Source organism: Furipterus horrens, unplaced genomic scaffold (assembly GCF_987537825.1).
Source record: "Furipterus horrens unplaced genomic scaffold, mFurHor1.1.pri manual_scaffold_3, whole genome shotgun sequence".
Lineage (NCBI taxonomy): Eukaryota > Metazoa > Chordata > Mammalia > Chiroptera > Furipteridae > Furipterus > Furipterus horrens.
The window spans coordinates 838,046-862,013 of NW_028327173.1; the positions used below are offsets into that span (position 1 = coordinate 838,046).

General features: G+C 64.8%; 1 protein-coding gene across 2 annotated transcripts in view; it reads left to right on the forward strand.

Annotated features, from left to right (window-relative positions):
- PRKCZ (protein kinase C zeta) overlaps positions 1-23,968 on the forward strand; it is a 66,334-nt gene that overhangs the window by 35,170 nt on the left and 7,196 nt on the right. For both annotated transcript variants that reach the window (XM_090268472.1, XM_090268471.1), the window contains 11 exons: positions 4,793-4,878; positions 7,718-7,849; positions 8,742-8,823; positions 9,653-9,705; positions 12,460-12,648; positions 14,621-14,718; positions 20,758-20,844; positions 22,065-22,200; positions 22,287-22,374; positions 23,346-23,465; positions 23,858-23,937. In XM_090268472.1, the coding sequence (XP_090124598.1) occupies positions 4,793-4,878; positions 7,718-7,849; positions 8,742-8,823; positions 9,653-9,705; positions 12,460-12,648; positions 14,621-14,718; positions 20,758-20,844; positions 22,065-22,200; positions 22,287-22,374; positions 23,346-23,465; positions 23,858-23,937 (1,151 nt within the window). The remainder of the gene's footprint in view (positions 1-4,792; positions 4,879-7,717; positions 7,850-8,741; positions 8,824-9,652; positions 9,706-12,459; positions 12,649-14,620; positions 14,719-20,757; positions 20,845-22,064; positions 22,201-22,286; positions 22,375-23,345; positions 23,466-23,857; positions 23,938-23,968) is intronic.

Below are 23,968 nucleotides of genomic sequence, written 5' to 3' on the forward strand. Positions count from 1 at the left end.
CCCTCCATGCCCCCTTTCCTGCAGGACCTGGGGAGAGCCCGTAAGCCAGCTGTGGGCTTGCGGGTGCCTGACCTCTCCTCCCTCCAAGGACGGGGCGTCAGCCTAGGCCTGTCCCCACACTGTATCACTTGTCCACTTCCACAGGCTCAGGTGGGGGGTTCGCCTCAGGACGGACACCCCGAGTTTCACTCTTTCTGTTTATCTGTCAATGCGACTCGCACGTTAGGATGTCAGGTGCTGTCGGGGTGAATGACCGTGTTGTGCATGTGAGGCAGACACGGATTTGGGGGGAGTGCTACAGACTGGATGTCTGTATCCCCCCAAACCCTGTATTGACATGATAACCCCCCAGTGGGACGTGTTGGGAGGTGGGGCCTTTGGAATGAGTGTCCATGTAAAGAGAGACCCCAGGCAGCTCCCTGCCAGGACGACAGCGAGAGGGTGCCATCTGCTCCCTGCATTCCCCTGACCTTGCGCCCCAGCCCACAGCACCGTGAACTGTGGGAAGTAACCAGTCGTTCAGGCCCCAGTGGGGACCTTCCTTAGGCCCGGATCTTGGGTCCCCTCAGCTTCTAGACCTTTTTCCTGTGTGGCCCCCAGGAATCAGCAAACATCCAGGGACACGTGGTGGCCCAGCGACATGTCCCTCCCTGGCACCTTCTGTCCTAACTGGCGCCTGGCCTGTGATGCCCCGATGCTGGAGCCCGTCGGTGCGCGGGTGACTTGGCCCGCGTGTCTGTTCCTCGGTGCGTGGCCCGGGACACGTGGTCTGTGACACGTGGTCTGTCCAGGCGGGAGTGGTATGCAGTTTGGAGCACCTCTGTTTGTGCGTGTAAGCGAATCCGTAAAGGGCACAGTGTGGGTTTATTTACGACGAAGTACGTGGAAGTTGCAGTACGTTGCCCCGCAGAATCTTCGTGAAATGTTGGCCAGACAGTTCATTGGCGCGTAACCCGCATTGTGACAGCTCGGTTTCTCTGCGGTAACAATTAGGAAGTCAAACTGTTAGAAACAGCCCCTGCCTCTGAAAACTTCAGGTAGGAATGGCCTTCCTAATGGTCGCTGACAGTCCTGGGTGGCGAGGGGACAGGTGTGAGGAGCCCGTGGGGGCCGGCCGCCCTCCTCCTCTTGCCCCACCCAGGCCCCTTCGTGGCTGGCGGCCCGACAGCTTGGCCTGGAAACACCGTCTCCTTCATCATTGCCACTTTGGTCAAGTGTTTGCCTCGAACGATGCGCCGGTGTTGCACTGTGTCCTGGGGCCACCTGGCGGGAAAGGCAGGCGGCCCCGCCCTCCTGGGGCGCAGGATCCAGCAGCAGCCGCTCCCGGGAGGAAGCTGCCTGGGACCATGCCGGCCCCGTGTGGCAGCAGCACCCTTGCCCGGGGCCCCTGGGGCTCCTCGCCGCCCCATGGCCCTGCTGGGCACTCCCTGTGCGCCGTGTCCCCACCTGTGCGGGGCTGGGCTGGGCTGGGCTGGTCACTGGCAGTGGTCCCTGTCCAGTGACAAGGGAGCCTCGACCGCCGTCCCAGCCCCTCCGACGGTGGCACAGCAGGTGCGTCCCCAGGTCTGGGTGATGCACGGTTTGCCTGGCAGCCTGTTGCTCTCGGCTCAGTTTTTTAAATGTATTTCTTTGCCTGTCAGAGACATCAAGATGCCAGATTGCCATGGAAACGGCTGGTTAAAATTCCCTGCAGCGTCCTAATTATAGTTCCAGCCGAGCAAGGAGCTGCGCAGCGGAGGCTGGGAGGGGAGCCGGTGCGCCCGCAGCCGCCAGGCCTCTGCCGCCGTCCGTGAGCCCCGCGCGGAGTCCGGCCAGCGGGCGGCACGTGTGCTCCCGGGCCCATGGGCACGCGCCTTTGAGCAGATCACTCCGGAGTGACGCTTGGGGCCACATGGACCCAGCGGGCGGGGGGGGGTGTGCAGGGCATGGCCGGGCCACAGGGGCCACAGCGGAGCGGCTGTGCCCACGGCCTGTCCCCGGGAGGCCCTTCCCGCTCACTCACCTGCACAGAGAGCAGTCCAGCCCAGCACCCAGCCACCTGGCGCGCCCACCCCAGGACACCTGCCCCTCGAAAATGCTCCACACTGTCCTTCCTTTTAACTGGGGCTGTCACGTCAGGTCAGGAGAAGGGCTGTGGCTTTCTGAGCAGAAAACCAGCTGCTGAAAATGTGACGGCTGTTGAGCCGATAGCCCGGCAGGCAGGTGGCGCTGTCCGTGGGGCCTTGTGGTTGCGCCCGGTGCGGGGTCAGGGGGGCGGCTGCGGCCAGGACGACCCTGCGTCGGGGGTCTTATTGCAGAACCTGAAGTCTGACTTGTCTTGGGGTTTGTTCGCTGCCAGTGGTGGGGGGGTGACCCACATCCTGCAAGCTGTCAAGGTCCTCAAAGCCAGGGACGTCTGAGAAGCTGTCACACATGCCCCAGAGGAGCCTGAGCGGGGGCGTGACTAAGCAGCATGGCATCCTGGGAGGCCGGTGGGTGAGGAAGAGGACGGCGGGGAAGGCCAAGGAGGTGGGGGTCAGGCGTGGGCGTGGGTGATGGCAGCATGCTGGTCTCGGTGCGTCAGCTGCGACAGGTGCACCTGACACTAAGGTGCCCGAGGCAGGACAGCAGTGCAGCCGGGTGTCTTCCGTCTCCGCCATTTCACGGACAGACGGTGCGCTCTGGGGTCTTAGCAACCCCAGCACGGGGCTGTTGTCCTTCTTAAGTGGAGAACTTTCTCCTCTCACTCGCAGGATGCCCGCCACGGCTCCTCTCGGCGCGTCCGAGCGGCCAGCATGGGGACGTTCGGGGATGGCCAGGGCGACTGGACACGGCGCTGAGATGCTGTGGCAGGGCCTCTGGCCACCGAGGCTTCGGGCCTCCGGGAGTAAAACGCCTTAAACTCTGAGGTTCCCCCTCGGATGACTAACGTCTGCGCTTCCTCCTCAGATGTGCTGTCATTTTGCCTCTCGTGCTGAAGTCCTTATTTTTCGAGGGGACAGATTGACGTGAGGCCGGTGTCTCAGGCAGCTCGGCTGCCATAATGCCCTGGACTTGGCGGTGACACGACGGCCACTCCCTCCTGTCGGCTCCGGAGGCGGGGGCCGTGGTCATGGCGCCAGGGTCTCCTCCCACGCGCAGGCCCCACCTTCCCTGCCCCACGTGTCCTCGGTGGTGGAGGGTGAGGCCCTCCTGTTCTCACGAGGACCCTGTCCCCTCACAGCCCGTCCTCCTGACCTGAGGGGCCCCGTCTCCAAATGCAGCCGCGCGCAGGCCCGGGGCGTCCCCGTGTGAGCGCAGGGGACGCAGACGCTCGGCCCTCACAGCAGGGACCCAGGTTTCGTGGTCATGGACACCGGGGCTCACTGTCGTGCCTGTTGCCCGTCACCCGTGTTCCCTGCTGCCCTGTCCCCTCGCCTTGTCCAGCCTGCTGTGGGCTCCCTAGCGCCCCTTGGCCTCCTCCAGGAAGGCTTTGGGTCTCTGTTTCGGGTGGCTTCCGCCCCACGGGAGGGCTGTTCGGGGGGCGTACGTTTGGACTTTGGCGCGTTGTGGGCTCTGGCGTGTCCCCATTCAGCCAGCCCCGTGTGCTCCGTCGGCCTCTGTCGCTCCACGCCTTCTCCCTCCCTCTGCGGGCACGGTCACTCCTGTGCATGTCAGCAGGGACCCGCCATGGGCCCGGCTTCCCCCAGAACAAGCCAGGGGATGCCCTCTGCCCCCTGGACAGAGGCTCTGGGGGTCACCAGGACTCCTGAGGGTTGAGGGGCAGGTGGACCAGGTGCTGCTACTCCCAGGGGCCTTTGCCTCCGTGGGCCTCAGGCCGGGCCCAGGGACTGAGCCCCCAGGTGCGTGGGGGGCGGCCACCCTGGCTGCTGTCCCTGGGTGTGAACCCTCAAGGGCTGGCCAGGCCACAGGAGCCCTTGCTCCGAGGAGCCGGGCTGGTGGCTTCTGACTCAGGCTCCTGTGAAAGGGGGAGAAGCAGCTTTTGTCAGCGCTGTGACCTGATTCCGGCAGGTTCCAGCCTGAGCCGGTCATTTGCTTGTTTCAAAAACCTTCCCTTACGGTTTCCACATTCGTGTCTCCGGCCCGTCCGCGCCCGAGAGCCGCCACACGGGGCTCCATAAAGGCACAAAGCTGCCCTGTGTCCCGAGGCGCTGCTTTCACACACGCCCGGTTCGGGGGGTTCCGAGACCAAAGCCGGCAGTTCCAGCTCTGGCTTCAGCTCTGGGAGAGGGGCTGTCTCCCGCCTCCCTGGGACTTGAGTGGCTGCGTGCGTGTCCTGAGAGTGGCGTTGGGGACGGGATCCAACATCAGCATTCAGTCTGTTTGCCTTCCTCCTGCCCCCAGATTTGCAGGGCCGGGGGCCTCGGGGGCTCTCGTGTCGGGGACGGGCTGGCAGGACCCATGCGGCAGCCGCTGCCCCTCAGGGAACAGCGAGCTCACGGGTCATCTGCCCCGGGTCCCCAGGTGCAGAGGTGCCTGGTGTCCGTGCCCAATGGACAGGTACCCAGGATGAGTGGGAGAACACGGCGGGTGTAGATGCTCCCAAAGCCAGACCCCGGCAGGCAGGTGGCCGTCCCTGTGGCTGTCCTGGCTGCTGACTGGGGCTCCCCCGTCTGTCCTCTTCATCGAGGCTGTAAGTGGGGCACCATGTAAGGAAAGGCAAATAGGGGGGCAGTGGGGAGCTATGCCCCGAGCCCCTGCCTCTGAGGCCCTGGCCACCCGCCGGGAGCAGCCGTCCTGAAGGCGCTGCGTGTGGGGAGCATGGTCGCAGGCCCTGTGCTGGTTCTTCATGGCTCTCCCGTCTCCCTTCCAGAGTCCATCTACCGCCGCGGTGCCAGAAGATGGAGGAAGCTGTACCGCGCCAACGGCCACCTCTTCCAAGCCAAGCGCTTTAACAGGGTGAGCGTGGCCCCCCTTGGGATGCGGACTCATGGCTAAGTGCTGTGTGCTGAGCGCTGGGTGCTGAGTGCTGGGTGCCGAGTGCTAAGTGCTATGTGCTGGGTGCTGGGTGCCAAGTACTCTGTCCTGAGGGCTGAGTACTCAGTGCTGTGTGCTAAGTGCCCTGTGCTGTGTTCTAAGTGCTGAGGGCTGTGTAATGAGTGCCGTGTGCCAAGTGCTGTGTGCTGAGTGCTGAGTGCCATGTGCCGAGTGCCATGTGCCGAATGCCCAGTGCCGTGTGCCCTGTGCCAAGTGTTCTGTGCCGAGTGCTGTGCCGAGTGCCCTGTGCCGAGTGCTCTGTGCCGAGTGCTGTGCCGAGTGCCCTGTGCCGAGTGCTCTGTGCCAAGTGCCATGTGCCGAGTGCCCTGTGCCGTGTGCCGAGTGCTCTGTGCTGAGTGCCCTGTGCCAAGTGCTGAGTGCCGAGTGCCCTGTGCCGAGTGCCGAGTGCTGAGTGCCCTGTGCTGAGTGTTCTGTGCCGAATGCTCTGTGCCGAGTGCTGTGTGCTGAGTGCCATGTGCCGAGTGCCGTGTGCCGAGTGCCCTGTGCCCTGTGCCGAGTGCTGAGTGCCGTGTGCCGAGTGCCCTGTGCCGAGTGCAGTGTGCCGAGTGCAGTGTGCCGAGTGCTGTGTGCCGAGTGCAGTGTGCCACTTTAAAAGCAAAGAGAAAGGTGAAATGAGCAAGCTGGGCCCTGCTCAGCTCACAGCAGAGAGGCCGTCCTGGCTGGCTTAGAGATGCACTCTCTCCCCGTCACGAATGGGCGTTACAAGGCTTCCGGAGCCATGCGCCCCGTTCCGGCCTTTTCTGGGCGCTGTGCGTGATGAGGGCAGTCTGTGCCTCGGGCACGCTCGGCTGCCGGTCACGTCATCCTTGGTCGAGGTGCTGTCGCTCTGCAGTCCAGCCTGCTTGCACCCTGAAGCAGGACACCAGGATCGTGGTGTGTGCATGGGGTCCCCTAGGCAGGGAGGGTGTCCTGCAGCCCGGGGGCCCCAGGCAGCCCCCGTCGGGGCCACACAAATGGCCCTTCAGCCCAGCATCCACCGCGTCTGGAAGCACGTGGCCTGCGTGGCTCTGTGACCGCCCCGTTCCACAGCGGGAGGGAGGTGCATGCAGGGCCCTCGACGGCCAAGGACCCCAGTGTCCTGGGGCTGCTGGAAAAAGCACCACAAACCAGGGATGTAAAAACAAACTCATCCTCTCAGAGTCTGGAGGCTGGACGCCCACATCAGGGCCGCTCCTCTGATGCCCCGGGGGCTGCTGCCAACCCCTCTGCTCCTGGGCTGTGGCTGCCGCCCCGGCTGTCGTCTGGCCTCTGTCTTGAGCCCCCTTTTCCTCCACATCGGTGTCTGCTCCCGTAAGGACACCAGTCATGATTGGGGCCCATGCCGTCCTGTCTGGCCTCGCTCTGACCGTGCCCACAGATATACTTTATCCAAATAAGGCTGCGTTCTGAGGTTCTGGGTGGACGTGAATTTGGGGGACCCCTTGGGACTGAGTACAGCAACCAGCGTGCTCGCCTGTGGGCCTTTGCCTGTGCTGAGCGCCCTGCCGGCCCCCACGTCCTCGGAGCTCGAGCTCCCTTGTGCGTCCTGTCCCAGCTCTGACAGCCCTTCCCTCAGGAGGCCAGAGGAAGGGTTCGGAGCTCAGCGCCCCACGCTGGCTCTCAGTGAGACGCCGTTTTCTGCCTCGTGGGTCCGAGATGCAGCCCACAGCAAGGCAGGCCGGGGAGGGCCCAGCAGCACGGGCGGCCCAGCCGTTCCCACCTGCAGGTTTTAGGAAGAAAACCCCTTTCTCTGACTGCAGGAAACAGACCCCGATGCTCTTCCTGCCGCCTGCCCACCCGTCCAGCCCTGCTCCCCAGAATCGGCGGACAGAGCGTTTTCCTCCCTACGGAGAAATGGGGACTTGGCAGCAGTGCCCACGCAGCCCGTCCCCTCCCTGATGAGAACCGGGCCCCTCGGTGCAGCTGGCCCCAGCACCACACGGTGTGGGATCGGACCGGTTTTTTCTTAAATGCGCTCAGTCCCGGCCACGGGGGCAGGTGCACCCTTTTCATGCGTCCCCCAGGAGCCGTTTGAGATCTTTCAAGAGAAAGAACGTTGCTAACAACGGCAGAGGAGAGCTGAGGCGTGTAGTGCGTTGCGGCTGGAGAGCAGCCCAGCTGGGCACCGGGCACACGGCAGGAGTGCCCCGCAGCTGAGACGCCGGCTCTGCCCAGGCTGCCGGCCGGTCCTCCTCCCGCACTTGGGGACACTTCACGGTCAGGGCCCGTAGACAGGCTGGCCGGTACCATCCATGTCTAGTTCAGAGCCGTGAGAACAAAGGTGGACCGTTTCCATCTTTAAAAATGCTGAAACGTGCCGCGGTGGTGGCTTGTTGCCCAATAGCAATTCAAAGTGACAGGTCAGGAGGCTCTGCAGGGTCCGTTTCTCCCTCATCGCCATGTGGGTGAGGTGTTTGCATGGGTTCAGGGGCTCCGCACGCCCCTCTTAGCCAGGCTCCCAAGGTCCCCACGGCTGTTGCACACACAGCCTGGCAGGAGCTACGACCGCCCCTCCTCCCTGCAAGCAAGGGGGGTCCTTGTCATCCTTGCCCGGTGCGCTTCCGCTTTGCCCCCCATGCAGAACAGGGCCCCACCCCCTCGTCAGGGATGGACCTGAGAGGGAGCTGCTGAGCTCAGGCGGGGCCTGGTGCCCGGATGTGACCGGGTGACCGGGCCACCTCCTGCCCCAGCTCCATGTCGTCTTCGGAGGGCATCAGTGACGGGGTGTCTGGGCCTCTCACGGCGGCTGTTGTCTCCGCAGAGAGCGTACTGTGGCCAGTGCAGCGAAAGGATATGGGGCCTCGCGAGGCAGGGCTACCGGTGCATCAACTGCAAACTGCTGGTCCATAAGCGCTGCCACGTCCTCGTCCCCCTGACCTGCAAGAGGCATATGGTGAGTGGGGGCCGTCCGCCCGTCGGCTGCGCGCCCGGTGAGCCTGGTCCTCTCGTCCCGGCGGGGTCTGGGCCCCTCTGACGGACGAGACGGGGGTGCCTGTGGGCTGCAGAGTGACGGCCCCGGTCAGCAGGCTGGGGCGGGACCCCTCTTCCCTGGGGGCCCCGTGCCCTCGGCTGCTCCGGGCGAGCTGGGGTTCGTGCTGCCCAGCTGTGGGGGCTGCGGAGGCGAAGACCAGCCCGCGTGCTGTGTGTCGTCGCCACCAGCAGCCTGGCCCTCTGGGGCGCTGTTGGCAGGCGTTTCCTGCGCTGTCCCAGTGTGGGTGGGAAGGACACCTCCGAGTCCGGGTCTCCCCCGACGTTGCTGGAGCACAGGACTGTGAGGGCCCCACACAGACTGGTGCTGGGGTTCCTTTCACGCGTGGCTGGCAAAAACCACAAAGGCATACACACCCTGGGACCCCTGCGTCCACGTGAGCCTCAGAAACAAGGCCAGCCCCATGGCCCAGTTAGTCCCGGGCTGAGGGACACCCACACTGGAGCCCCGGTGACCCCCAGTAGGGAGTGGCCTCCGTTATGACGTCAGCACATGGTACCCCGTGAGCCGGGAGATGGGACTCAGAGTCTGCCTGGCTGCTGGCTGAAGATGCTGCGGTGGGGGGCTGGGGAGGTGATCAGCATCATGTACAAAAGGGCCCCCACCTGAGGCGCTGAGTGGGCACCTGCCTGTGGCATCGCGTAACTTCAGTGCAACAAGGCAGTTTGTATAACGTGCACTCAGATACGTGGAACAACATACGTGTTCTCATAGGTGACTCCTAGCGTCTCCCAGTGTCTCCAGAAGCTGCACTGTAACCCCCTCCGGTCACTCTGTGACGCCCGTCTCTCTGCAGGATTCTGTCATGCCTTCCCAAGAGCCTGCAGTGGATGACAAGGACGACGATGCAGACCTTCCTTCCGAGGAGGCCGATGGCAGTAAGGGCTGCTCCCTCCCGCCTGCTCCCTCCGGGGTTGCTGTCAGCGGGTGCCGCCATGAGTGGGGCAGGGGACCCACTCCGCAGGGCTTCCCCAAGCCCCGGGCAGAGAAGGGCGGGCGGGTGGCCCTGCTGCCATGGCAGCGGGGCCGGGGCTCCTCTGCCAACGTGGGGTGCTCTGCGGGTGTCGGTGACGTAGCCCCCATGCCGGCCCCTTCCGGAGACGGCTGCTGTGCACAGGGCAGGCCGCCGTGTGGCTCTGGGGCTTTTGTGGGATTTGTCTCCGTGGCGGTAGTCTGTTTTTAGTGCTAAGAGGCACTTGGGGGCAGATTTTGATGGCCCAGCTCTGAACTCCCAGTTTGTGGACTAGTACAAGGCCCAGCCTTGAGGTGACAAACAGGAGTTTCGTCCCAGGAGCCCCTGGAGGATGCAATGGGGCCCGGGCCCCTGAGGCTCCTAGCAGAGCCCCTCATACAAAGGAGACGCCTGACAAGTACCCACCCGTCACCCAGCCTCCACCGTCCCCCAGCTCCCCAGCTCACTCACCTCCCCATTAACTTCTGCCCCCCCCATCCGTCTGTCCGTCTGTTCAAGAACAAAGGCTGGAAGGGTAAACACCAAAATCTTACGTGAACAGTTTCGTCTAGATGACTCTGTGGGGAAACCTGTCTCAGACGTAGTCATGGGCGGGGCCCGGGAAGCTGCACTTTCTCGGGCCTGGTTGAGCCAGCGGGGCTGCTGCGTGTGAGCGCCGAGTGCTGCTCTTAGTCCCCGTGTCTGGGGACAGATTCCCGACAACGCCCGTGACGCCCTTTCTTTCTCTTCGTTAGTTCCTTACATTTCCTCCTCCCGGAAGCGCGACAGCGTTAAAGACGATTCGGAGGTGAGTGTGCGGGACGGCTCGTTGGGATTTCCAGTGTCCTTTTCAGAAGTTCAGGGGCTCGGTTCTGGGGATTTTAACATGAGCTGGCGGTTGGGGCCGCTGCTCATCTGGGACGGGGCGGGTGTTGTGGGCACCCAGGCGGCACGTGCAGGCCGGCAGGGCGCACGTCTGCGGAGTCCCTCAGCGGCCTGGCGCAGAGGTCGTCCCTGCCGGCTCAGAGGATGGCGCGAGTGGACGTGGCCAAATGCGAGCCGCTGCTGAGCCTCGGGCTGAGGGCGCGGTGCTCGGGGCATCGTCCCAGCGCTGCAGCCGGGTGAGCGGCCGCCAGCTGAGGCTGTGGGGGCCCGGGTGGCAGGCCTGGGGCGGGGCCTCTCTGACCCGGCTCGCTGCCGCGCAGTGTGGAGACGATCACGCCTTTTCATGAGGATAAACACGTCAAACGTGGGGGTGGGGGCTGGCGCAGGGCTCCAGAAGCACACAGGACCTCCAGACCTCCCCCCAAGACTCCGAAACCCCGGCTCAGGTGCTCTGAGAAGGAGGGAAGGCTGGCCCTGGGGGGAGGGGCTCCCTGGCCTTTCTGTTGTCGGTGGGGCCGGCACCGTGTGTGGTCCCCGGGACAGAGCAGACTGAGGTGCTCCTGGAGTTCACCTGTCCCTGGTTCTCTCAACCCCTGAGTCCACATTCTCAGAGTTCCGGGACCGTCTGCAGCCTGTGACAGGGGTGCCCATCGCTGGGACATGGTGCCTTATGGAGCCACGAGGCCTTGGCGGCCACAGGCACCTCTCCCGTGGGGCCCAGGGCCCTCTGTCTCCGGGGACAAGTGTGTGTGGTGGAGTCGGTCTGTGGGGGCCGTGAGGAGGGGCACCCAGGGTCGTTGCCCCCCACAGCCGGGCCTCACTTGGGGCCCGTCCTTTGTGAGTCCCCCGAGGCTGCTGACCTACGGCCCTCTGGGGTCTGGATCCCCTTTGTGGGTGCTGTCTCCCCGGCACCCTCCTCACCCAGAGGACGGAGCAGGCCCTGGGCCGTTTTCTGAGCTGGACTCTGTCGGGTTGTTTCTTTTGTCTGGCCCTTTAGCCTTTATTTTTTCCGCTGTGTGTTTCCCACACCACCAAGCAGCTCTCCAGTTCTCAGCAGACACTGGCCAGGGTCCCCCAGTCTCACCCAGTTCTGACGCCCACCTGGAGCTAGCGCCAAGCCCCACCTCCGGTGCCAGCTGCCCGTCCAGCTTGTCCCCTGTGCTGTGGCCAATGGACTCCAGGTCGAAGGATCGACGGCCCCCCCTTGGGTTTGACTAACCTGCCGGAGCGGCTCTCGGGCTGAGGCAGTGCACTTGCTGGGTGGCCCGTGTGAAAGGCCCGGCCCCTGGAGGAGCTGCACAGGGTGTGGGGCCGGGTGAGGGGACCCCAGGCGCTCTCCGGGCGTCACTCTCCCCAAATCTCCACACGTTTGTCCACCGCAAGGCCTCTGGGCCCTGTGCTTTTGGGGTATTATTGGGGCTCCCGTCCACAGGCAGGACTGATTCCACTGCTGAGCCCCTCTGTCTCCGCCCCCTGGAGCTTGGGGGCGGGACTGAAGTTCCAGCCCTCCTATCCTGTGGTTCATTTTCCTGGCGACCAGCCCCCATCTTAGGGGATATAGGGGCTTTTCAAAAGTCACCTTATTAGCATAACAAAAGGCGCCTTCTGGCACTTAGGAAATTGCGAGGGTTTTGGGAGCTGTGTTCTGGGACTGGAGGAGGCCACGTGTGTAACGCTCCATAAACCAGTGTCATGGCGTGGTCCTTCCTGCCGGGCGGACCCCCTGCCCCCCACTCTGCTCTTCCCCAGCTCTGGCCAGGAGGTTCAGTGTGGCCTCTGTGGAAGCTCCCGGTGGTAGGGGCCCAGTCACGTGGTACCCCGTGAGCAAGGAGAGGCCACACAGCGGTGTTTTCCGCCTCTGTCCCCAAGACCAGAGACGACAGCTCCACCCGCGCGCTGGCCACAGCTTCCCAAAGTAATCGACAGGCGTCGCATGTAGATTTTCCTCCCTGGTGGCTCCGTCTGCGGGGAGCCGGGCCCACGTAGTTCCCGCCTCTGCCCACCGCCCGTGCCCTTGCCAGGGTAGTTTGCAGGGCAGAAGCGAAGTGTGTTTCAGATCGGGTTGCCCTTCTTCTCCACGTCTGTCCAGTAGCGCCTGTTTCGTCAGCCACGAGCCAGCGATGCCCTGGGGTGCGCACGCCTGTGGCTGCCTCTTCAGCCGCCCTAATGAGGCCGTCCACAGGCGTCCTTACGCCGGGGCTGTGGCCTGTGGACATAAGTAGCTTTCGGGTTTCTGGCTCCTTCCATCAAAAGCTGCACAGTCCTGCCCTGGCTAGTGTGCCTGAGTAGGTTGGGCATTGTCCCGCAAGTCAGAAGGTCGCCGGTTCGATTCCCACTCGGGGCACATGCCGGGTTGTGGGCCAGGTCCCCGGTCGGGGGTGCGCGAGAGGCAGCTGTTTCTCACATGGATGTCTCTCCCTCTCTCTGTCCCTCCCTTTCCCTCTCTCTAGAGATAAAATAAATAAAATTTTTTCATTTTTAAAGCTGGATGGTCCTTCTTGGCTTTACTTCCTGGGTGGGGTGGGGGGCCTTTAAGACGTGGCGTGACGACTTGCAAGCAGACCGGGGTGCGCAGGTGCTCGCCGAGTCCGCCAGCGCCCGCTTCTCAGGCTGGCGGGGCTGCCGCACAGTGTCTGAATCCCGGCCGTTTCCCCCGTCCCCTCTGCCGCCCCCCCAGGACCTCAAGCCGGTCATCGACGGGATGGATGGAATCAAGATTTCTCAGGGGCTGGGGCTGCAGGACTTCGACCTCATCAGGGTCATCGGGCGCGGGAGCTACGCCAAGGTGCTGCTGGTGCGGCTCAAGAAGAACGACCAGGTCTACGCCATGAAGGTGGTGAAGAAGGAGCTGGTGCACGACGACGAGGTGAGCCGCCACGCGGGGGCGGGGGACACGGGGGGCTGTCCCGGGAGTCAGCACCACGGGGGCGCCATGAGAGCGTGTGTCACAGTTCTTCCCGTGGGTCTTGGTTCTGGCCTCACGGGCTTTGTTCCCTCCGTTGAGGTGAGACACGCAAACTGCCCCTGACGGTTTGGAAGCGGTCGCTGCAGTGGCACTCAGCACGTCCCCAGTGTTGTGGCTCTCGCCCCCTCCGGTGCCAGGACGTTTTCATCCCCCAGAAGGAGCCCCGCCCCCTTGTGCATCACAGCACTGCCTGCGTCAGAGCCCCGTTCTCGGCCGAGCAGCGTGGTCACGCCTGTTGATGGACATTTGGGTCGGTTCCACCTTTCGGCCGTTTGTTGTGCGTGGGCTGCTGTGAGCGTACGTGGTCAGGTGTCTGTCTGAGTCCGTTTGTAGTTCTTCCGGGTCTTCGCTCGGGTGGAATCGCTGGCTTGTCAGGTAGCCCCATGTGTGACTCCCTGAGGAGCCACCAGACCGCCTTCCTTCCGCAGCAGCAGCTGAGCCCTCCGGGTTCCCGCCAGCCACGGGCAGGGGTCCCTCTCCCCAGGCATCCTGTCCAGTACCTGGTTTTCGGTTTGGATGAGCGCCGCCCTGGTGGCTGTGAGGCAGCATTGCACTGTGGTTTGGGTTGCGTTGCCATAGTGACTGGTGAGGCTGAGCATCTCTCCAGGAGCTTGTTGGGTTCGCGTACTTGGATCTCTTTCCTTTGCACCCAGATGCAGTTCTGTCCAGAAGCAGAGAAAGGACTGGCGCCCACAGGGCAGTGGCCCTGTGTTGTTAGGCCGCCGCGGGCATGGGCAGAGCGGGGCTGAGCCCGCGTGGCTGCGGGCACAGATGGCCATCTGGTGTCCACGCCGCCGTGCAGCTGGGGACGCGGAGGCCCTGGCAGGGGCGGGCGCTGCCAGTATCCTCGCTCCCAGCCCGCATGTACGTATCAGGTTCTAGACCCCTTCCCTGGGCAGTGGCCAGTGGCAGCGTTAACAGGTTGCATCAGGCCAAGGTTGTGGAACCCCGAGAGCAAAGGCACTCGGGAGAGGGGCTGCTTTGGCTCATCCTGGCGTCCTCATGTCGCCCACTGTGGACAGGAAGTGGGGGTCGGGCTCAGGCGGTCTCTGGAGAAGAGCGCGGCCCTCGGAGGTGGTGAGCAGGCGCTGAGTGTGTGCTTGTGTGCGTGTACGAGAGACTGGCGCCCCGCGGCCGTGGGCCTGGGCCATCAAGGCCACCGGAGGAGCAGTGTCTGGAGGCCCCAAGGAGGTTTGTTCACATCCGAATCCCAGAGCCCAGGACTCAGTCTGGCAGGCAGGATGAGGCCGCTGCATCCGGCGAGAGAGCTGGGCTTGATCTCCACCTGGGAGGGGCGGAGGCGTTGTGGCCACAAGCATCTGGGTGACCGGCTGCCTTTGTGGGACCAACCGCGGGGCCTGGTCAGGAGCCCTGTTGGAGGCCGGCTGGCAGGGCGAGGTGTCGAGCAGAGCTGCCCGGCAGCCCTGCACGAGCAAGGCTGGAGCTGGGGGTCCTCTGCGTGGACAGATGTGGTGGGAACCATTCCACCCCGGGGTCTCCTGGCAGACAGAAGAGCTTTTCCGCAAGTCCAGCTTGGACGGGGGCAGCGCTGGGGGAGTGGAGGGGCTGGGGAGATGTGTGTGGGGCTCGGCGGAATCTGCTTACCCTCCACCCCGGTCTCCTCGTGTCTTAAGAGGGGTACCAACCTCCCACGGTGGCCGTGGGAGCCCTGGAGTAGCACGTGGGGGCTGCAGGCGGGCACACAGCGGCGACAGCGGTGGACACAGCGATGGAGCTGATGGTGGTGAAGGGCGTGTGTTTCTAACTGGCTCTTTCCTTCTCTGCGTGGCCTCCCCGCAGTGGGGGTGCGGCGTCTCCCCCAGGACGCCGAGGAGAGGCCCAGGAGCCTCGGTAACGCTGGTTTCTGCTGCAGGATATCGACTGGGTGCAGACGGAGAAGCACGTGTTCGAGCAAGCCTCCAGCAACCCCTTCCTGGTCGGCCTGCACTCCTGCTTCCAGACGACGAGCAGGTGAGCGAGGGGCTCCTGGCGCTCCGCTGGCGGCCGGCCCGCGCGGCGTGGAAGCTGGGCTGGCGAGCACCGTAGGCCGCCCCCCGTGCGCACATGGGACTTTCGGTGCGTCTGGCCGGCTTCGTTCTCGTTGGCTGGTGTCACGGTAGGTGGATTCCCCGCGTCTGAACCTAAATTATTTACCTCCACTTACAAAACGTGCTGAAAGCATCCCGTGAGTGCCGGCGTTGGGTCGGGTCCCGGGCTGACCCGTGACAGGAGGCGGGTCTGTGCCGTGGGTCTCCTGATTTGTGGAACAGGGCAGTACACCCCGGCGTCTCCGCAGCGCCACGTGCGGCCAAGCTCGGCTGCTCTGAGAAGGTTGGCAACCCCTGGTCCAGGATGTTTCCCACACACTCTGTGCAGAATGTTTTGGCCAGTTTGTTTATTTGAAAAGCTATGGACTGTGTTCTGGGGAGGGTCCTGGAGGGTCTGCCAGGACACCCAGGGGCCGGCGTGTCCTTGTGCTCAGGGCTGACTGTCCCTGAGCAGTTCCACCTCCACGCAGGAAGCCGCTTCCCGCCACGGGAGAGCCCAGCCGTGGGTCAGGCTCACGGCTCGCCCCCGTTTCCCCGGTACTGGCTGGCCCCCGGCATGTCCAACACACCCGGCATTCGCTGGCCTCTCCCCCGAGTCTGTGGTTATCCCCTCCCTGGATCTCACTGATTCTGCCTCCTGAGTGGGTCTCAGACTCCCCCCTCTCCTGTCTGAACCCCACCACAGCCCCCAGGGGTACCCTGTTCCAGGGGGCCCCCGGCTGTCAGCCCCCCCCACGTTGGAGCTAAGACATATTTTGAGAACACGGATCTGAGTGTCTGTCTCCAGCTTCAGAGCTCCTCTGGTTACTTTCCCCATTGCTTCTGGGTACGATTCAGGCTCCTGGATGTGGACCTGGTGGTCGCTGTGACCAGGCTGCACCCTGGTCCCTGCTCGGTCCGACTCGGCCGCTCTGCCTGACAGGGTGGCCCTGTCCTCTGCTCGCCTCCTCTCCGCCCCGGAGCTCGCTGGGAAGGCGACCGTCTCCCGGCCTCTGCTTAGTGCTGACCGCAGTCCCCGGGATTACAGACCCACTCAGGGAGGGCAGCCCACCCCAACCCCCGTCCCTCCTCACCGGACTCCCGAAAAGCACTTGTTCTGGTTTTTGCTGAACTTGTAGGTACGGATGTAAAAGGGGCAGATGTTTCTACCCTGTGTCGCTCGCTGGCGCCCGAGCGCCACACTTTCTGCTCCTGGGCCCAGGGCTCCCGTCCAAGTCCCACGGTCCCGGGCGCGTTGACTTCCACCCAGTGGCTGCTCTGTGGGATCCCGCGTCCTGCGCTGCTGCCTCAAGCTGCCGTCCGGGAAACTCGTTCACAACATTCAGCAGGCGCGATGGGGAGGCCGCGTCGGGGGGTCACGTGACCTGCAGTGTCTCTGTCGGGACCGTCCAGCGGTCACCAACCGAGCTTTGCTGAGCCGGGATCGGGCGTCTTCCCGGCTGCTTTCTTTGCTGTCCGGCCTGTGTGCCACGCGGTGTGAACGCCCCAAGGGCCGGGCTGCGCTGCGGGCTGTAATAGCAGCTGAGGCCGCGTATGCAGGCCTGGTGAGAGAGGGTCATTCTCGTTTATAAAAAAGACTTTTATTTACTTTTAGAGATGGGGGGAGGGAGGGAGAAAGGGAGAGGAACATCCCTGTGTGGTTGCCTCTCACACACCCACAATCAGGCCTGTGCTGAGACTGGGAAGCGAACCTGTGACCCTGTGGTTCGCAGGCCGGCGCTCAGTCCCCTGAGCCGCACCAGCCGGGGTGAGGACAGTCACTTTCTTTGCAGAAATAGAGCGAACGCCTGTCAGGTGTCACTGACTCGCTCGCTAACGAGGGACCAGTAAGGACGTCACAACCAGCCTGAAACAGCTCAAAGCGCCGCTTGCGTCTGGGCCGAGATGGGTTCACGGACGGGTGTGGGCACGCCGGGGGGCAGGGGGGCTGGGTCCCTCCACCAGACGGGCGGTGCTTGTGTGCCTGACCGTGGCTGACGGTCGGGGTTGGGCCGCGGCTGTAGACAGCGAGAGACGGACCGACAAGGCCTGGGCGGGTGCGAGCAGGCAGGGCCCGCGTCCCGGTCGTTCAGAGCTCCTCCCGACGGCCGTGCACGCACCTCCTCTTCCTGGCCGTGCCACCTTGCCCAGGTCCCTGCCCGGGGCCCCAGCTTCCTGCTCTGGGACGGGGCACAGCACGCCTGCCCCCTGCTACGGGGTTAAGTTTACAGCAGATGACGTCGTGGGAGGTGGCGAGGCGGCGGGGGCCGCATCAGCTGCGGGGGCGGGAAGGCGGAGACTGTGGAGTGTGGGCTCCGGGGCGGCCCTGCAGGTGTCAGGGGGGCGTTCCCTTCGCCCCTCGGTGTTGTGAGGGTTTGCCGTGGCCGTTGCTGCGTTTGACAAGCAGGGGCCGGTGACCCTGGAGCTGGGCCTGAGCCCGAGGCCCCCAGTAGGAACCTGGGGACGGGCAGCGAAGCTCCCTGTGAGCCTGGTTGTTCTCCGAAAGGGGATCAGCCTCTCGTTTTCCCTCCCTGACCCGACAGTGCCATCTTGGTCGCTGCGCACGGTGACACGGAGCCTGAGCGCTTCGGTGGGCACTGGGGCCGCCGCACGTGTGCAGATGGTGGCGTCCCATGAAGCCAACCCGTGTCGCGGACAGGCCACACTTCACACCCACGCGGCCACTTCAGTTCCGACTGTTGAGGGAAATGACCCAGAGATGGTGGCTGAAGTCACTATTGTTAGCGGACCCCGCCCCCCCGCCGCCTGGGGACACACGTGTCACGTCGGCACCATCTCAGGTCAGCAGTGGCCGCGGCTGAGCTTTGCCGTTCACAGCCCCCTTCGCTTCGTCCGCCGGATGTGCTGCTCGGTGCCCGTCGCCCTGGGCTGTGCGGCCGAGCTCCGCGGGCCCTGCCCACGTGGACACAGCGCAGCGCGGTCCTCCGTGTCCCTCTGTGCAGAGACGCGCCTTCAGCTGGACAGGGAGGGACCGTGAGGGGGCCACAGCACTGGGGGAGGCCCGCCATGTACAGGGGGCTGGGGTGGGGGCGGCGCATGAGGAAGGAAGCCGGGCAGCCAGTGGAGCAGCGGCCGAGCCCTCCGCTAAGTCTGGGGACAGGAGGAGGTGCGAGCGGGACGGTCACAGCTGCTGGGCAGGGACCCAGGACCTTGACAGGCAGGTGCCGTCCTCCTGGGGAACACAGGGCGTCCGCGACAGTCACAGTCTGAGTGCGGGACAGAGCAGGCGCCGAGTGACAGGCGCGGTCACCTCAGCCTTTGCTCTCCTGACACACGGTGGCGGCGCCGAAGCCCCAGTTCCGCTCGCTTCTCACCGGATTGCCTAGAGCGGGTAAAGCCGAGCCCCAGCCGCCCGGGTTCGGAGCAGGTGTCCGGAGACACGGTCCTGCCATCGGGAAGGCTGGTGAGTGTGTTTTCTTTCTGTCACATGTGGCAGACTGGCAGCCATTGGGAACCATAAAGCCCAGGACAATGAGGGACCCTTGGGGACGCGGCCTCAGTCCCCAGCACCTGGGGGTGCGTCCTCCTGCTGCTGGTGACCACACCCGACAGAAAGGGGCAGGATGAGGTGTTGCTTCCTGAGCCGGGCGGCTGCCTGCCTCGGGACAGGACGTGTCGGGGGCGCATTGCTGGGGCCAGGAGAGCTGCACACGGACACGCTGACCTTGGGCCAGGCCATGGGGCCGCCCTTCCCTCTGCCTCCTGGGCCTTGTGGGTGTCGTCGTTTGACCCTTTGTAGGCGGTAACATTCTCCGCAGCTGCCTCGGCTCCTCCCAGGCGTCGGTCTCTCGGAACCAGCTCTGCTTCGCTGTCGCCCGGTCGGGAGGCTGCGGGGCTTGCGTTCTGTGCGTTCTTTGAGGACCCGGCATTCGCCTTGACCCCAGCTCAGCCGGGTCCCCCGCCCTCACTCACGGGTGTGCTTGGGCTGCTCATCCTGGATGGGGGAATTTGAGGCTGGTCTGCGCCCCCCGCCCTGTAGTGTTTTTGGGTGGCTGAAGCTCCGCCTGGCCCGCTGGGCCACGTCCCCATCTCTGAAGCGCCCTCCAGGGGCTCCAGTCTGTGTCTGGTCCACCTCTGCCCCCACATCCACAGCCAGGGCTCAGGCCGGAGCAGGGCTGGCCGCTGCTCGTCCTCTCTGATCTGTGTGCCCGCTGTGACGAGGGCCCGCCCGTCTTCCCCATCCCGCGTCTGGGAGCGTCTCTCCGAGGTCGACCCGTCTCGCCCACCATGCATCGTCCTTGGGCAGCGTGGAGGTGGCCACCCTGTGTGGTGGGGACGCAAGTGGACATGGGCCCACGTGGGTCTGCTGCCGGCTCTTCCTAGACAGGAGCTGTGTGGCCCCGGAGGAGCTACCCCAGCCCCCTGTGCCCAGGCGGTTGTGCTGGTTCCCGCAGCGCGAGCTCTGCTCTCCCGACCCCAGGAGCTGCGTCCGGATGTCCCAGAACTTCTTCAGCTTCCTCAGGCGCAGTGACAATGCTTCCTCGAAAATGAGTGACATCATGGGCGCATGTGGGGATGACGCCTCTCTCGGGGGGCAGGCTGAGGGGAGCGGTTCCCCCGAACAGGATTCGTGGTGACCAGAAAATGTCCTTCCTGTGTTTTGAAGTGACCTGAGAGTTTGGATACAGGCCTTTTTAGAAAAACATCTGGACTAACTTTCAGGCCTTGGGCCCCTTCCCAGGGTCACAGGCTTAACCGCAGCTGCGCTGAGGACAGCGCCCGGCCCCGAGGCCGCTCCGCCGCCGCCCGGACGTGTGGCTCATCCCAGGGACCGGCGGGCCTTCCGGCAAGGGGCCGGGCGGTGCGCGCAGCCTCTCGCTTGTGGCGAGAAGGCGGCCTGGCCACAGGGGCGTGGACGGGCCACCAGAGACTCTCCAAGCGTGTCCTCTGGAGGCAGGGGCAGAATGAGGCCTGGAGCAGCACGGACAGAGCCTGGGTGGCCCCGGGAACTGGGGTCGCCTCCCTCCCTGACTCCCCGGCAGAGCTGGTGACCTGAGAATCTGAGAGATGCCCTCAGCAGGGTGTTTCTGGGAAATTGTGTGTGAATTTGATTTTGAAAATGCAACCTTATTAAATGCAAGAGAGCGCTTATATGGACAGAAACCACGTGCTAAGTTTCCCGGAGACGTGAAGGGCCCCGTGGCGTCTGGGGGCATCACCAGGCCTCGGTTCTTCAAATCCCGGGACCCCAGTGGCCGCTCGCCAGCTCCCCAGCCTCCCCGCGGCCAATCCCCCTGGGCCTGCCGCTCCATGTTGTCCCCGCACCAGGAGCAGCCCAGAATCCCCCCAGCCCCTCCCTGCCCTGCGCCCTGCCCACTGGCAGCTGCGGCCTCTCCTCGCCACCACCCTCTGGCAATAGGGTGCCCCCTTCACTCCCCACCCGCACGCCCCTCCCTGGGGCCCATCCGGATGCAGTGGCCAGAGCACCTGTCCCAGGGCCCTCGTCGCCCTGTCACCTGGCTCGTCACCTGGTGTTTCCTCAAGTGGGGGGCTGGTCCCCGTTGCTGTCCAGGCTTCTGGTCCTGGGGGGGCCTCCGCTCCCCTGTGGGCCTCTGGCCACCTTTCCAGTCATGAGGCCGACCACGCCGCCGTGGAAACAGGGTGCTGTGGGGTGGAGTGAGGGGGTGAGCACACGGAAGCCGGGGTTCCCAAGTTTTATGGCGTCGGGGTCAGAGCTGGGTGGCAGTGGTCTCGGGCGTCCCCAAGATGATGGGCTCAGGGCTCTGCCCCCCCTCCCCCGCAGACCGCTTTCCCTCTTTCCCTCTGACCCGGGGGCAGGGCAGGTAACCCCAGTCACCTCTTTCTTTGGGCACTCAGGAGGGTTGACGCGGCCGTGAAAGAACACGGCCGTGGGCCTCGAACAGCATCCCCAGCGGGAGCAGCTCCTGGGAGGGCCCTGAGCGTGTCCCAGGAGACGCTGGCCCCCTGCGGTCTCAGCGCCACTGCCCTCTCTCCCGGCCAGGTTGTTCCTGGTCATAGAGTACGTCAATGGCGGGGACCTCATGTTCCACATGCAGAGGCAGCGGAAGCTTCCGGAGGAGCACGCCAGGTGGGTGCGGGGCCTGCCGGGAGGCCAGCAGCGAGGGGCACGACGGGACGCGGTTTGCGGCAAATGTGCGCCCTGCTCTCCCCGGGGCATGACACGTGGCAGAGCCGCTCGGGAGCCGTGAACTCGGGAGGGTCCGCGTGTCGGCCCCGCAGCCCTGGCCCTGCAGAGGCAGCTTCTAGCCTCATCTGGAGAAGCGGGAGCTTCGTGGAGCAGTGCTGCTGTGGTTTTGCCTTTCCTGTTCCCAAAATGGGGGACAGGTTGTCAGTCAACCCCCCAATGGGCGAGGTGGCCGCCCGCTCCCCGGTCTGTTTGGCACGGACGCAGAGCCGGGCGTGCCGGCACCAGCAGAAAGCTACGGCTGTCGCCGGCCTCCATCCGTGGCCGCGGGCGTTTGCTTCCCCGCCCTTGCTCTTTCCTGTTTTCCACAGTTTCCTCTTTCCTCACGAGAAAAAATTCCATGTGGTTTGGAGTCACCTTAGAGCCTTTTGGGAAAAAGGCAGTTAATGAATCACCCACTTTTTCTTTTCCTCAAATTCTGAAGCACACATCACGTCAGACCTGCCATTTGACTTGTTACGGGCACTGCCCAGGGGCATCAGGCGTGTCCCCCTGTCGTGCAGCCGCCCGCCCCGCACACCGGCTGCTCCCTGTCCCTGAGGGCCCGGCTCCTCCCGGGACCCCCTGGGAGGCTCTGTCCTTCGGTGTCTGGCTGGTGGCACCCAGCATGACATCCTGCGGGTGCGTCCGCGTTGTAGCGGGTGTCAGAGCTCCCTTCCTGTCCAAGGCGGAGTCGTGCCCCCTGGTGTGGACGGACCACCTGTGTGGGTCTGTCGTCCACGGACACTGGGCAGTTGCCACGTCCTGGCGCCCGTGAGCAGTGCTGCCGTGCACATGGGGGCGCACGCGTCTCCTCGGGACCCTGCTTTCAGTCCCTTCAGGGACCCCCCGGGAGCGGTGTTGCTGGGTCGTGGCGCCTCCACGTTGCCATCCGCGGGGCCTGCACCACCTCCAGCCAGTGGTGCCCGGGTCCCAGTTTCTCTCTGTCCTCAGTGCGTGTGGGTTTGACGGCGGCCGTGCTGGTGGCTGTGAGGGGCGTCTCCCTGACAACCAGGAGGCTGAGCGTCGTCCCTGGCCCCGTGCTCTCGTCAGCTGGAGGAGAGGGGGCCCCGAGAGGGGGCGGGGGCAGCGCGGTCCCCCACTGACGCCAGGCTGCCCCCCAGGTTCTACGCCGCTGAGATCTGCATCGCTCTCAACTTCTTGCACGAGCGGGGGATCATCTACCGGGACCTGAAGCTGGACAATGTCCTCCTTGACGCCGACGGCCACATCAAGCTAACGGACTACGGCATGTGCAAGGCGAGCGGCCCGGCAGGGACGCGGCCCCCCGGCACGGTCGTGGTGGGACTTGTCCGCCCTCCCCGTAACCGCCTGTGTCCCCACAGGAAGGCCTGGGCCCCGGAGACACCACGAGCACTTTCTGTGGGACCCCGAACTACATCGCCCCCGAAATCCTGCGTGGGGAGGAGTACGGTGAGTGCAGGGCAGAGGGCAGAGCTGGCAGAGGTCGGGGTGGGGGGCTCCAGCAGCTCAGGAGAGGGGCTCGCTGCCGGTCACAGCTGGGCCGCACGCCCCATGAGCCACCTGGCCCCCGCCCCTACCTGAGCCCGTGCAGCCCCCACCCCCACCCCCGTTGTCCCAGGTGTCCCTGGTGGAGGACATGGGACAAGACTCCACTTATCAAGGAGGCCTCAGGGCTGCAAAGGAGGAAAAATGCACAGAGCAGAGACAGACCAGGTTCCCAAGTCAGTGGTGCTGCTGTGACCCGGGACCAGAGCCCCAACATCCCGCAGACGCTGCTGTGCGCCCTGCCCCCCTTCCCCGGCGTGGGAAAGAGGGATCTGCGCGCGTGTGTGTGCTGTTTGTCAGCCATCAGATAGTCCTAAGCGTCGCCTTTGCCGCTAGAATGAGGGGCAGGCAGGATGGGCAGGACCTTCCCTGTCAGATACTGGGGTCTGGGGCCAGAGGACAGACGGCAGGTCGCTGGAGCGCAGGCACAGACGAGACTTTGGGGACAGCCAGCCGGCCACGGGCAGAAGTGCAGAGCCTCCAGCTTCCCCGTCCACTAAAACGCCCTGACAGACTAGCTGTGTTGGAACATGAAGCCAAAACATCGGTGCAGGAGAGTGTCTGGGAGAAAGGGGGTCCCCAGGCCAGAGACGAGGAGGGACAGTGGTCCCACAGGTGGGCGCAGTTGCACCTGTCTGTGTGGTCGCAGGTGCCCCACGCGGAATTCAAGGGCCTGGTGACGACCCAGAAACGGGCACGGGGCCTGGTTGAGGGTTTGTGTCCTTGATGCAGAAAAGCTCTGAGTCGTTAGAAAAGGTCTTCATCCCCCAGGACAGCGGGCAGAGGGAGGCCAGTGCAGGGGAGTCGGGGACGCGTCACACAGCCCAGCGGCAGCCCCAGCGTGATGCACCTGTGCCCCCCCCCGCACCCCCCAGGGTTCAGCGTGGACTGGTGGGCGCTGGGGGTCCTGATGTTCGAGATGATGGCCGGGCGCTCGCCCTTCGACATCATCACTGACAACCCCGACATGAACACCGAGGACTACCTGTTCCAAGGTGACGGTGTGGCCGGGAGGGCCCCAGGCTGGTCCCCGCCCCTGGACCTGTGCCCCCCACCCCCACCCACAGCCCAGGGCACTCCAGCCATGGGCTGGGGACCCCGCTCTTCCCTGTCACCAGGGAGGGCCCGTCCTGATGTCGCCCAGACCCCCTCCTGCCAGGGCCAGGCGCACCCTGGGGGCCGGACCGGGGTGGGCAGCCAGGGCCTTGCCCCCTCCCGGCCCCGTTGGGGCTCCGGGCCTCCGGGACCTCGGCTGTCCCCGTGGCGCCCTCTGGTGGCCATGTGCCGGGCGCCGTGTACATAAGGACACCGGGGGCTCGCTGGGCACGGCAGGCGCGGGGGCCCTGGCGAGGGCCGCGGCTTCTCACGACAGCCTCCACCTCCGCAGTGATCCTGGAGAAGCCCATCCGCATCCCCCGGTTCCTCTCGGTCAAAGCCTCCCACGTCTTGAAAGGATTTTTGAACAAGGTACCCTCGGAGCCACCAGCATGGGCCTCTG